We start from the raw sequence: 14,700 nt of genomic DNA on the forward strand, positions 1-14,700 counted from the left end.
CCTTCCTTCCTTCCTTCCTTCCTTCCTTCCTTCCTTCCTTCCTTCCTTCCTTCCTTCTTTTCTCTGTGTGGTCCTGAGAATTGAACCCAGAGAACACTGAGCTATATCTCCAGCATCATCCCCTCCTTTTCTGAGACAAGGTCTTGCTAAATTATCAAGGTTGGCCTCCTACATGCAATTATATTGTCTCAGCCTCCTGAGTTGCTTGGTTTATGGGTATCTTAACCCTAGCCAAGTAGTCAGTTTCCAATGCCTTGCCCTGTAGAAGATGTTTGTTAGTGTCTGACATTTTTGGTTGTCACAGAAGGGAAGAGACACTATTCAAACCTGGTAGATAGAAGATATGGAGGCTGTTACATGTTGTATGATGCATAAAAGTCCTTCCATGACAGAGGATCTTCTGGCCTCAAATTCCACTAGTGCTGAGGTTGACAACATCTGCCCCATCAATCTCAGCGGCCAGGGAGAACTTCTAATTGAGGTTTTGATCTTCAGGTATTACCCAAATGCTTTGGTGTTTTTATGTCTGATTATTTTCTAGTCACCAGCAGCTGAAGGTACTGAAGGCAACTCTGTGTTGAGGGGCAGGTGCATTTCCATGAGATGTTTGAGAATCCACATGTTATTTACCAATTTACAATCTACTTGGTTTTATACCACTTTAGATTTTTAGCTGGTAGTCTTACATTCTACTTTAGGTGTGATTTTAATGTAATAAATAGAGATTTGACTTCATGAACAGTTAACATGTAAGTCAACATGGAGAGCGCAGTCATGCAGAGGAGTTGAGGTGAACCTTGGAGGGAGGAGAGTGTATATACTATAGTAGAAAGACATTAAGATTAAAGAGTTTGAGGTGCCTTTTCCAAAGCTAGCCTCATCACGTCTGGTACTTGACCATACCAGCCTTAGTCATTTCATTTCCACTTTCTTTACATTTAATTTAAGAGCTACATAAAATAATTACATGGAAAGCTCTTAAAATTTTAAGATGCTCTGTGTTATTTGTTGAGTTCTTTTCTCATGGGCCTTTTTCTACTTAGTGTAATTATTTGGGAGGTATTTTTAGGTAAATAATATGAACTCATTGACTAAAAATGACGTGTGGGCTGGGATGGCAGTGCATTCCTGTAATCCCAGCACTCTGGGAGACTGAGTCAGAAGGAGCAAAAGTTCAAGGCTAAGCCTGGGCAACCTAGCAAGACCCTGTCTCAAAATAAAAAATAAAAAAGAGCTGGTGATATAGCACATGGCAGAGACCCTGGGTTCAATGACAGTACTACAAAAAAAAAGGTATGTGGATATTACGTACCTTTGGAATTTATATACATGCCATTCTGAATGAAATTTGCTTTGTTAACATACATGATTACACATACTAGTTTAGACAAGATAGTTTCTAACATCAGCCAGGCAGAGCAATGTAATGATACCCTGTGAGTCCCAACTAGAACTGGGAAGACCGATCTTTAGACTGACAGCAGTCCCATGGCCTCTGGCTTCTGTGTGACATCTTGGACAGCACAGTGAGCTTTCATAGAGCATCCCTCTGTGCTTGTGATCGCCAGTGAGTCAGTCCAGTGTCTGAGACCGTGCAGCTTGCAGTGCAGATGTGACTGCCCTGAGAAGATGGGATGATTTGGAATGAGGCTAGTGCACAAATCAATAAGTTCTATATCTGAACATTTGTTGGACTATTTAGGCAAAGAAGGAAGAATGTAGTGGTTTGACATCTGTCAGATTTCATTATTCCCTTTTATATGAGGGGCATGTGGCTTGGAGATGAGACATTGAACACATTTCCTCGTTTTCATCCTTTGTTGTTCCATCCCCGAAACCATGCCAGGACTGGATACTAGTGACCAGTTGTGTTCTTCACTGCAGCTGAGTCATAAATAATATCCAGAATAGTGTGTTCCAGTGAAAAGTGAACCCACAGACCAGAACTGTGAAGCAGCTTACCTGGAAAAGAGCCATTGCCAGGATTTGGGGCCATACCATCATGTTCTGTACCTGTTATATTTTCCAGGACCCAGGATGCAGGATGCAAGGATCAAAGATGATTTTAGCAAAAGATGTGACTGCTAGTCCCTTGTTCTTTAAGAGGGTGGTGTGGTTCCCATTGACAGTGAGTGTCTGTGCCCTGGCTTGGGCAATCTGGTGCCTCTGTGGGACTCCCTTGCTCTTCCTCATTCTGAGAATGAAGTATGGCTTCCAGTTCCTGGCAATTAGCCTACAGAGCTGGTCCACAGGGCCTTGTAGAAATACCAGCTCTTAAAGTTGTATCTGAATATGCAAATCAACTTAAAGATAAAACCTAAAACTCTACACCCCTTAATTTACTCTATAGAGAGCATTCTCTAAGAAATGTGAATCAACAGAAATTGTTTCCTATAATCGACAGAAAAAAGTGCTGACTGACATCTTAACTTTACAGATAATGAGCTCTTTGGGGAAGTTTTCATCTTTCAAAGTTTCCAGGAGCTATACAAAAATTCTGAGACTTTTTTTTTCAAACTTCAGTGACCATTTTATCTTTCTCTGTGACTTTCATCTACTCTGTGAGCACAAAAGAATAAGAAAGCACTTGAGGGTGTTTTGGCAGCTGTAACTAACATATCTCTTTATATCAATGATTAAAACATACAGTTTGATTCCCAATGCATATTTAATTGAGGTCAAATTCCTAACTCATAAAAAAGATCTTTTCAGATGCATGTGTTTGCATAGTATCAGGAGTATTTTCAACCTGGATGCCAGTTTGTGTACTACATAGGCAAGTGGTAAAAGGAATTACTAGGATTCTCTTTGTTACCAACTACTCCTTATTCTTTGTCCTAACAGCAAAAGGTGTGTAGTAAAATATCCTTCTACCTTTTATTTTTTCTTCTTTCAAGTGCCCCTTTAAATGCATGTGTTTTCTGTGACTTAGGTTGCATTAGCATTTCTTATGGGGACCGCCTTCTGGGGCAGGACCACTTACTAAATTGTTTCCCATTCCTTAGGAAAAGGAAAACCATGGAAACCAGATGTAGGGTATGATTATTTGCCTCTGACCTGGGAAAGTGTTGGGTTGAACAAAAGAAGCTTAATAGAAATGCTCAAATTGACCCTTCTCATCACTTGGGCTGCTTTGCGCTCAATCAATCTCTCATTATTATCAGAGTTATTCGCACAAAGGCAGCAGCGATAGTATTTTTCATAATCACTCCTTGAGCCAAATGTAATTTGCAATTTGTGGCATTGTATTATGAAACAATAATGCATTAAAATGAACAGAGCAAGAATTAGGAGTGTGGTGGTGAAGAAAAGACCCAGTAAAGGAGTTAGTGAAAGGCGCTCTCTAAATTGGTTGAAGTGGACATGGCTGATTTCATCACCAAATTAAGCAGTTAGAAAAATCAAAATTACGTGTCATTTTTGCTGAGTTCAACTATATATGAATGTGTATATATGTATATGTGTATTATAATAATGTCAGTGTAGTTAGGGGAGAAATAAAATATAATTTGGATAATATTGGCATTTGGATCATAGGGGTTGTGGGGTTCATGTGCTTTGATTACTTGTGTGGGTATGATTTAAAGAAACAACATAAAGGGTGGGGGAAGCCTAATAAAAATGTGGTATGGAGTATAAATTACTAATTGACCTCTTTTTACAAAGAGGGAGTTTATTTGCCCCAGAAACTGTCTCATGGTCCGAGAACTGGCTGATCCTCGAAAAGCTTCAAAATTATAATGAAGATGCTTTCACTCCTGTGTTCTCACTTTACTAAAATGGTTTTAAGTATAGGTTACAAAAATTATTTCAGTTATTTACCCGTGTATCTTGTGTTCAGAAGGATCACTGCATTTGCCCTCTCTTAAGTCTTTGTGTCTGAATCTCACAGGTTTTTTTGTTGTTTCTTTTGTTTATTTGGCGTTTGTCTTTTAGATCTTTGGGGTTTACAGTGATTCTTACAGAACTGAAATTGATTCTCTGCTGGGTTTCCTCCTTCCCCCTCTATTTTCAATTTCTCAATTATTGTTTTAATATTTCCTCACTGTACACTCTTCTAGGATTTCTGAAGTGTCTGTTTACGAGCCTATCAGTGCGTTCTTGATTAGACAGCAAAGGCTGTGCCAGGCTAGGCGTGCCCTGGTGGGGCCATTGCATGGGATTCCTGAGAAGGACATGTTGTCCAGGAAGGGTACATGGTGCATCTAAGGCTGTTGTAGTTTGTTAAGTAGAAGCTATTTTTTCTTCTTTCAAAAAAAGTCACTTTTTTTCTTGCATGCCAAGTAACACAAATTTAGTTTATTAAATCTAATCAGACTAGCACTGATGAAAACTGTACACAATCAAATAATGATTCTCAAGTTTGCGAATTTCCTTTTAAAGAGAACCCCTGCTAAACTCCACAGATTTAAAAACTGCACCCCAGCTCACAAAAGCACCATCAAGTTGTCATGAACCCTTTCTCTCAGGCTTGCTCTCATCACTGTTGATTACCAAGATGTTTCTTGCCGAAATAGGAGCTTTGTGCTTTCCGTAATCAGCCTCCTTCCCCTTGATTCATCCAGCACTGCCACAGTCTACTGCTGAGCAAATCAGGACGCTTTCATGGCAGCGATTTTGTAAAATGTCACTAAAATATGGAAGATCCTGAACAGGGAGGACATATTCGAAGTGACTTATTTTTTCTTCTTCTTCTTCTTATTTGTAAAATAGAGACTGAGGAACAAAAAAATATGATGAGAAACAAAGAGCATATGATTACAAAAGATAAATACTTGCAGGGCGTTCCATACTGTTTTACCCTCTGAATGGATTCGGGCAGTTTGACACGCTCCTGCTGTTGCCTGAATATGCCAGGACAGATGATTTTAGCATTTGGAGTGTCACTGCATTTCGAAATGCTGGCAGTGTCCTATGAATGGGTGTGTGGGTGTTTTTTTTAATGATCCTTCCTAATGGTGAGGAGCAGTTCTTGACTTTATGTTCAGTTTCTTGGTCTTTAGAGACAAATTCCATTCAGAACCTATGTCCCCTGGACCTGAATGCTACAAGCCATGCAAGATCTATCACATTTATTTAGACAAAGACTTTGTTGATTAGCTGCCTGAATATAAAGGCATACAGTGCCTGCCTCTGGTTCGGAAGACTTCTGGGATTCTGGGAGGGGTAAAGAGATTCTGGGACAGGTAAAGAGTCTCAAGTCTGTCTTTGCCACTCAGTTGCTATGTGACCTGCTGTATCATTCGATCCCTCTGTGCTTCCCCTGAACAGGAGGATGATGACACCCACCTCACCTGCTGGCAGTGTGCATCAGGGATATAAAGTACATAATAAGAATTCAATAATTCCAGTTAAATGTAATTAAATAATCAAAAGAGCATTCATCAGGTGCCCAATTATATGCCTCACTTAGGAATTACACAAAGTGAACTTTGTACATCTTGGAATTTCATTTTCTCTTAGGAGTTGCACAAGATCATGCCCTTTGAGATGCCTTAAACAAGCTATGCAGTGCTCCAAACCTTAGTCCTAGCTTGCGGCGTGACTTTGGGCTGCTCCTAGTACTTCCCAAGTCTTGTCCATTAAATAATGACTTTGGATGAGGAGACTCATCCCTTTATTTTCAGAAATACGTGAACCTATATGGTATCTTCAGTGCATAAGAATGTGCGAGGACAGTCTGCAAAGCTCAGTGACTCAATGTTTTCTTTAGATGAAATCATGGGGAGTTAGGGCTTTAAGAAATAAGTTCATAATCACATTGGAGACAATAATGGTATTTTAAGGGCAGTTGATACACCAAGAATATGGGAAATGATTGTATCACCATCAGTTGGAAAAGGTTTTCTAGACAAAACTTGACTCAGAAACTGTTTGGGAAAAGTATGACTTGAAAGACTATACAAGAATGCCATTAAGGCTCATGCTTTTGCCCTGACTTGATTGTGTTCCAGGCCACACAGAGCACTGGCTTGGGACCTGGGGTCGCTGCTCCAGGCTTTTGCTGTCCAGATCTTGTGATGGCTTGCTGAGCAGCTGCTGTTTCCAAAGATCTTTCGGGCAAACAGCAGCATAATCGCTGCAGGTGCTGATCAAAGCCAGGTCCTGCAGGGGCTGTACGGATGGATGTGTGTGTCCACCAGCAGCACCTCCCTGGGGGGCCCCCAAAGAGAAAATGAATCCCTGGGGCTGAGGGTGCAGCTCAGTGGCAGAACACTCACCTCACAGGCACAAAGCCCTAGTTCTATCCCAACCCTTCAGAAAAAGGTAGGGGAGGGGATAGGCAATAAATTCCTGGAGAGAGGAAATGATAGAATGAATCACATGGCAGTGCAAAGTGAAAAAATGAGGAACAAAATACAAGACAGGACACTGCAGTGTAGGACTCTGTTGATTACTCCAGGAGTTGGGTGTTGCGGAGCGTGACTAGGATCTAGGAGGTGACCATAGTTTCATTTCTGATCCCTTTTAAGTTTTGTTTCCCAGCCAAGCAGTGTCACTTCCCTAAATGTTTCTAAGGGTAAATAGTGAGGCATGTAGCCAAGCCCTCCATGGACATGAAGTCCTGGGTAACTAGCAGCGAGTAACTTCACCGACGCCTCAGTGGGGTTTTCTGAGGAAAGTCTCACGTTAAAAGTTCTCAAAGCCTGTGGGATAGCTGGCATTCTGGATATCCTCCTGCCCATCTATTTTTAAACATGGTAGCAGGTTTTTAAGACTTTTTGGTGTATAATATTTTTAACATGGCATTAGGAAAAGCCCTTTCATTATAAAATCAGTTACATTTTAATTTTATTTATAGCAGTGCACTGTGTGTTATCATTCAGCATGATTTTTTCTAAAGATCTAATTTTAGTAGCAGTACAAATACTACAATTTAAATGGTAAAACATCTCAGTGGTATTTATATTGTGGAGTTATATTACTTTACTAAAAACTAAAAGTTTATTTTATGTGATTTTTTGACTGTTATCAGTGTATATTTGCAGTACACAATGGTTACATTCATTGTAAGGAATTGGTGCGTGTACATAACACATTTCAATTCTTTTTCTGCCTTTCATCTACCAACCTTCTATTTTTCCAGCATAAAATTCATTTATCTTCTAAGACTTTATAAAGCTAATTATAATATATACAGGTTAAAAACCAGACTAGTAGGCAAAAAACATATAAGACAATTGTACTAAGTCAAGGTTCACATTTAGATACATTTTTCATGGTGAATTATATTTTTATCTTTTTTCCTATTATGTCATTTCATGATTTACATAATGTATACATAAAGTTTTTCATGTAAGTGAAATCATTTGATATTTAAGCTTGTATGTCTGAGTTACTTCACTTAACATAATCTCGGCTGGGGATTTAGCTCAGGCTGGGGATTTAGCTCAGGGGCAAAGCGCCTGCCTGGCAAGCGCAAAGTCGTGAGTTCGGTTCCTGGTACCGGAGAAAAACCAAAAAAAAAAAACAAAAAACAAAAAAAACCAGTATCTTTGCTGGGGATTTAGCTCAGCGGCACAGCACCTGCCTGGCAAGTGCAAGGTCATGAGTTCGATTCCCGGTACTGGAAAAAAAAAAAAAAAACCATAAAGCCTATGTTCCTGAATTTGCCATACATATAGAAACTACTCATTTATGGGGCTGGGGATTTAGCTCAGCGGCAAAAAGCGCCTGCCTGGCAAGCGCAAGGTCGTGAGTTCGGTTCCCGGTACCGGAGAAAAAACAAAAAAAAAAAAAAAAAAACAAACATAATCTCAAGATGCATCCATCTTTCCTATAAATGGCTCAAGTTTATCCTTGTTTGTGGCAGAATAGTACTCCATTGTGTATAAATAACCACATTTTCTTTATCCATTCATCTGTTGATGGATGTATAGGCTGATTCCAAGATTTAGCTATTATAAATTGTTCTTCTATAAATATGGGTATGCATACATCATTGTGGTATAATGTCTTTATCTCTTTGGGGAAGACACCTAGAAAGGGAATAGCTGGGTCAAATGGAATTTCTATTTTTAGTTTTTGAGGACTCTCCATACTTATTTCCATAGTGATTATATCAGTTTACATTCCCAGCAACAAGGAAGGAGGGTTCCTTGATCCCCACAGCCTCACCAGCATTTGTCATTGGTTGATTTCTTGATGGTATCCATTTTTTCTGGAGTGAGGTGGAAGCTAAGTGTTGTTTTAATTTGTATTTCTCAAATGGCTGGCAACATTGAACATTTTTGTATGTATTCATTGGACGTTTGTACTTCCTCATCTGAGAAGTGTCTGTTCGTTTCACATGCCTATTTCTGGATTGGATCTTTAAGATTGGGTGTAATTTTTTCAAGTTCTTCATATATTCTAGATATTAGTCCTTTGTCTGAGGAGTAGCTGGCAAAACTTTTTTCCCATTCTGTAGGCTGTCTCTTCACTCTCTTGGTGGTTTCCTTTGCTGTGCAGAAGCTTTTTAATCTGATATGATCCCATTTGTGGATTCTTGTTATTATTTCTTGTACAACTGGGGTTTTATTCAGAAAGTCTTTGCCTAAAACTTTTATTTTCAAGAGTTTAGCCTATTCTTTCTTCCATCAGATTGTTTCTGTTCTAATGCTTATATCTTTGATCCACTTTGATTTTAGTTTAGTGCATAATAAGAAATATGGGTCTAGTTCAACCTTTGGCATTTGGAAAGCCAGTTTTCCCCAGCATCATTTATTAAAAAGGCTGTCTTTCCTCCAGAGGAGAGATATGGCTCTTTTGTCAAGAATAACATAACTGAGTGTGCCTGGAATTGTTTTTGTATCTTCTGTTCTGTTCCAGTGACCCACAAGTCTGTTTTTTTAAATTGTTGTTGTTTTGTTTTGTTCTTGCCAAGACCATGCTGTTTTTATCACTGTAGCTTCACAGTATAAATTAAGGTCAGGAATTGTGATGCTCCTACTTTGCCCTTGTTGACCTGAATTACTCTTGCTAGTCTAGGTTTTTTTCCAGTTCCATAAGAATTTTAGGATTCCTCCAGTTCTGCAAGGAATGTTATTGGCATTTTGATTGGGATTGGAGGCTGGCCTTGATCTCTGTAAATCCTCCTGCCTCAGCCTCCTGAGTCCTGGGTTTACAGGTATATACCACAATACCTGATCCGTAATTAATTTTTAATAACAATTCTTTCCACATAAACACAATCAAATTTGTTTCCAGCCTTTGTCATGGCTCTGTCTGCTTTCTGCTGTCTCCATTCATCAAGAAGCTCAGGTTGCCGCCATTGCTGTCCACGCACTGATAGATGGGGTTGATCTGGCAGACGGCAGTGATTTCATTTCATCTGCAATGCATCACAGTAAAACCCATTTAGCAGATTACTTTGGGATTACTTTAGCCGAGTGCAAACATTCCCGAATCCTTAATGAAGAAAAGCATATGTTTCAGAGATGTTACGATCAGTTCCTGTCTGGAAAGACTGGGCTCGTCGCTGTGTCTGTCTCTGGGGGTTTTCCACTGAGCACGAGCATCTTTTGCGCTGGACTTTTCCATTCGGCACTGCCCTAAAGCAGTTTCGTAACACCTCTCCCCCAAACTCTTTATTTTACCTTTATTCCTCTATTTCAAAAAAAGAGATCATCATCTTGTGTCCATATGTCCAAGATGTGACTGGCAAAGTCCTGCCAGGCAGGCCGCCTCTGCCTCACACCGTGGGTGGTTAAATTTGCTCTCGGAGTGTTCTCAGCTGAGAGCGCGTGTGCCCGAGACCGTCCATTAGCCCAGTATTTCTCTAGCTGTGCTGTTCCTTAGACAGTGACCCACCTGACATTCATGCCCCAATGGCTTCTAAAAGATATTAATATAAAAGTAATTGATCTTTTCCAAGTTGTTAAGCATCTGGCTAGTAAGTGATTACCATCCTAGGTTGATAATGGATTTCATCTGTGAAGCTAACTTTGCCAGTCCATGTAGCCAGAGTGTTTTTCAGTGATCTGACTCTGCCTTTGCAGGAAGAATTAAGCAACTGTAAATGAAGAAGCACACTAAACCAGGTGCTGTGGCACATGCCTATACTTCCAGCTACTTGGGAGACTGAGGCAGGAGGGTGCAAGTTTGAGACCCGCATGAGCAACATAGTGACACCCCACCTCAAAATGAAAATTTAAAAGAAGGGCTGGGGATGTGGCTCAGCTCTTCTTGGGTTCAATCCCCAGTCCCGGGAGTGAGGGGAGAAGCAGCAGACTAGAATATATTGGCAATTAGAGTGAAAGTAGGTATAGATTTTTTTTTTTCTTTTTACACTCTAGAATGACTGGGATACTTTTTCCCTTACAGTCTACTTCATTTCATCAAGAAAATTAGAGCTGAGTGATCCATTTTTGCACCAATTATAGAGTAATATGCTGTAATTTTATAGAATGCTTTAAAATATCACCTAATTTCTTTTTGGTACTGGGAATCAAACTCAGGACCTCGTGCTTGCCAGGCAGGCACTATGCCACTGAGCTACATCCCCAGCTCACCTAATTTATTGACTAGAGCAGGTATTAAGGGAGATGTCCAAATGTTAGCCTATAACATTTTATCTATGCTTTATGTAGTTTTTCATACATTAATCTTGAATCTATACTATAAAAAGTGAAAATGTTCTCAAATACTTTGAGAACAAAGTTACAAAAAATATAGTAATTATTCTAGTGGTTAGAAGACAGTGTAAGAAACTAATATTTGGTTACCAACCACAATGAGAAAATGCACTCTTAAATATGAATCAGGATTCTACTCTTTTTTTCTTCTTTTTAATCATGTGTGTGAAAGCTAAAGAGCTAGAAATAATAGAGTGAATATATATATATATTACCTGGGGACAAATGGAACTTTCTTCATCCAATAGGACTATGACCATTTTTTTTTTTAAAGAAAGATTTTGACATAGCTAATTAAGCTCAGTGTTAGATTTGGGCTGAAAATATCTAAGCTGTTTTAAAACATGCCAAACTTGGGCTATGGATATATAGCTGGTGGTACAGAGCTTGGCTAGTCTGTATGAGGGCCCAGATTTCACCTCAAACAACTCATGACTCAGATAATAATAAAAATAAAACATACAGAAGCCAGCCAGTCTGCATTTTCCCCAGTATCCTTAACTCACAGAGCAGATGCACATTATGTACTTGTAAGAGGGAAACAGCTTTTGACCTGGCTAGATATTATAATGTCACCAGCGACATCGCATCGTGTTCTCAAATATGATTCAGACTTGAATTTCTGTAATTTGTGGGTAAACCTGCACAATGTCTTTTGAAAAAAATGAGCAAAATGAAAACAATGTATTATCTGAAGGATATTTATGAGCTAAAAAGGTGCATGGTTAAAATGGTAAGTAAATATGATACATTAAAATTTGATCTTACACTTCACTAGAAGTTAGAATGTAATACACTTCATACTTCCAGATGCCTCGGTGTTGCAGATTTTTCAGGGTAGAAATTAAATCTCATGGTTTGACGTGTTACACGCATGCTGCTGACACCCATGGCCTGTCCAGTCCTGGGCTGTGGTCACTGGGCCACAGGCCCTCTCTTCAACGACTTCCTCTTTCCCTCCAGCTCCCCGTCAGCCAATCCTGTGCATGCTGGTGTCCACTATCTGGAAACAAACTGCTTTTTCTGATCTCTGCTGCCTCCTCTTTTATTACCATGGCATCCGAAATATTCTCCCCAGTTTCATTTTACATTCGGTGCATTCTCCACACTATACCCTGTATTGTTAAAATGTCACCAGTGCCATTTCTGTATAGAGTTCTGCAGCGACTTTTGCCTTATCTTGGTCAAATCCCAACTCCTTGCAGTCTTCAGGGTCCTGCACAACCTTCGCCCTCTTGTCTCTCTACTTCTCTTCTTCTGTCATTGCTTTTTCTGCTGAGCCTTTGTCATATCGTCACCGTGGCAGTCCCCAAAGCCACTCCACCCACCAGTGCCCGGGCCTCTGCATCGCTGAGCCCCAGCACTGCCACCTCCCATACCTCCCCCGGATCCGAGTCATCTTCCCAGGGAGCAGCTTTGACCATTCTGTCCCAGATCACCCACAGCCCCTCTTTCACTGCCTCCTGATCTCTCACCTCAATGTCAGCCAGCCTGGCAGCCCTAGGACAGCTGCAGAAACTTCCTGAGTTTTGTTCACTGCCTAGAGCCCAAGTTCCTTCAGCAAATAAGTCCTTGCCACATCGTCGATGCTCGGTACATTTTTGTGGAATACATGAACGTTATGTTGGCCTTTACTGGGGTGTACTTTTTATGTTTATTCTTTCACTGATTTTGTTCATCTAGTCTGTAAAGCCCATCATTATGTTTAATTCTGAGGCATTATTGATATATTAATGAAAATAAAAGTTTTACTTTTAATGTTTTGTATATGCTTAGTGTTAGTGATGGGGTGAACCTTTCTGAGATAAGTGCCCAAACTGCAACGTCAAACTCACTTATGGATCACAAAGTGCCAGTACTGCAGTAGAGCGTGAGAGCTCGGCTGCTGGGGCAATGCTGGGGCAACTTGACTGGCACACCGACAGAGTGGGCTCTGGTGCCCACTGTGGCATTCGTGCCATAGGCTCCCGCCACAGGTACACAGTGATGCCTCTGTTGTGGAATGGCTCCAAGCTTGAACATTCTAGCAAATTGCAAAAACAGTCTTCTCGGTGCTTGTCACTTTGCTCAGTAGTCAAACCAAAAATATGACTTCAAAAAACCTGCAGGGGCCTAGAGTGAGTCATGGCTGCATCTCGCCAGGGACACGAAGGGTGATACTTTAGCCTTAGCGCTGCCCTTGCCCAGACAACATAGAATATAGTGCTTGTGTTAATGCATTCATTCAGCATTGTGCTTTGGGTGTGTGTGGCTTTATTTGTGTAGGATATAACTGCAGCTCCAGAGTTAATGACACCAGCGTAAAGCTAAGAGGGAAAGTGTGAGAACCACCATAGAGTTAAAGAAAAACATCACTGTGAAATTTGTTAAAGTCCTGAAAAAATGAACTTTTTTGCCTTCTTTTCTTTTTATTTTAAAGAGAGTATTAAATGAAAAAAAAAAAAAAAAACAAACCAATAGCAGCATACCAACATCACAAACATAAACAAAACAAAGCAAGAACATTAAAAGTGATACAGGGTTTCAGGCCAAAAAGAATAAGTAAAAATGAACTTTTGAGTGTATTTTTTGGGCCTTAGAACGAATCATTTGGTTTTCCATTATTTCTTATGGGAAAAATATGATCAGTTCTTGAACTTTTCGGTGTTTGAACCTGAATTTGGAATGAATTGGGTTCAACAACCAAGGTGTCACTGTATTTCATTTGTGAATGTTCTTTTGTTTATGTGTCTTATGAAATATTTATCTCTGGAAACATCTGGCAACTGGGAAGTCACAGATGAACAGGACTTAAAGATATATGCATCACAGGCCACAGGGTCTCAAAAGATAATTGCAGGAAGAATTGACACCAAGTTTGAGGTTCCTGGTTCCTTTGGATGCCAGAACAGGATAAAGTCAGTATTTTTGTTGGGAGCCTCCCAGACAGCATCCATCCATGGCACCTCCTGGACCATTTTTGGGCTGTGGGTTGCCTGTATCTGGTTTTGATCAGATACAGATTTCCAAGTCAGAGATGCCTTGTTCAGCAGTTGCCTTCATCAGGCTTTGTGGGTGTTTGATGAGAAGCCCCGGAGCACCGGTTTAATCAGCTCTGCCAGTTTCAGCAGTGTGAATTATTGTGGGTGTGTCAGGTCTCCCAAATGTGGCCTTATTGGTCACTGTTTAAACTATGATGAATGTTGCCAATAAGCCTGGCCATGGAAACAAAGAATGATTGTTTATGGAGAGATTATTAAAGAGGAGAGGATGGACTGTCACTATCTAGTTGTAAGAGGAACTTCTTTACAGATTTTTCCTCTCCTGGCATCTGAAGTATTCAGCACTTCCTCCTATATACTTGGTTTGTTTCATAAGGATGAATCACAAGTCTCATCATTCATTTTTATTTTTGTCTTGCCAAAAGGAAAATGGGTATTGAAGCCATTTTCTATAAAGATTTTCTCTAGAATGTTCTAATTATAAATGAATGAGATGCTCTGATTGAGAACTGTGGGTACTGACAAGAGGTGACGCTTGGCCTTTATTTTGAATAAGCTAAAATTTCACGGAGTACGTGTCTTTATTACAAAGGGAAGAGAACTTACGTCGTATATATTTACAAGTTAGAATTTTTTGTTATCAACAGGTTTGGCAAACATCGAAAAGATGACAAGATTGAGAAAACGGGTAAAATAAAAATGCAGGAACCCTTTACGTCAGAAGAGGAGAGGAAGCGAATGAAGCAGGAGCAGGAGAGGTAGACTTCAGCTATTTGATTAAACCTCATTAGAAAGATGTTCTTTTTTCCCTTCTGCTTTTTAAAATGTAAATATTTTTTATTCAGTTATAGTTTCTGTGTCAATCCAAATGCTGGTTGTCAGATGGTTGTAATGTACAGAAAGTAAAAAAAAAAAAAAAAAAAAAGATTTCATGAGCATCAGTATGGATTTTAATGGTTTTAGTTAAGATCTTTTACATAGAAGATAGAAAAGCATTTTAGATGAATAAACATATTAATACTGAATTTTTGATGAGTTTTTAAATCACAAAGTATTTAAAGTCCTGCCTCATTCATCTATGAGTATGTAATACAGACATTTTA

General features: G+C 39.7%; 1 protein-coding gene across 14 annotated transcripts in view; it reads left to right on the forward strand.

Annotated features, from left to right (window-relative positions):
* The window catches only part of Pard3 (par-3 family cell polarity regulator), a 527,188-nt gene that overhangs the window by 350,612 nt on the left and 161,876 nt on the right, over positions 1–14,700 (forward strand). For 11 of the 14 annotated variants that reach the window (XM_005398126.2, XM_013521386.1, XM_013521382.1 and 8 more), the window contains one exon: positions 14,245–14,355. The exons of the other annotated variants lie outside the window; for them this stretch is intronic. In XM_005398126.2, the coding sequence (XP_005398183.1) occupies positions 14,245–14,355 (111 nt within the window). The remainder of the gene's footprint in view (positions 1–14,244; positions 14,356–14,700) is intronic. 14 annotated transcript variants of the gene reach the window in all.

The sequence above is a fragment of the Chinchilla lanigera genome, unplaced genomic scaffold, assembly GCF_000276665.1.
Source record: "Chinchilla lanigera isolate Chin_1 unplaced genomic scaffold, ChiLan1.0 scaffold00061, whole genome shotgun sequence".
In the NCBI taxonomy this organism is placed as follows: domain Eukaryota; kingdom Metazoa; phylum Chordata; class Mammalia; order Rodentia; family Chinchillidae; genus Chinchilla; species Chinchilla lanigera.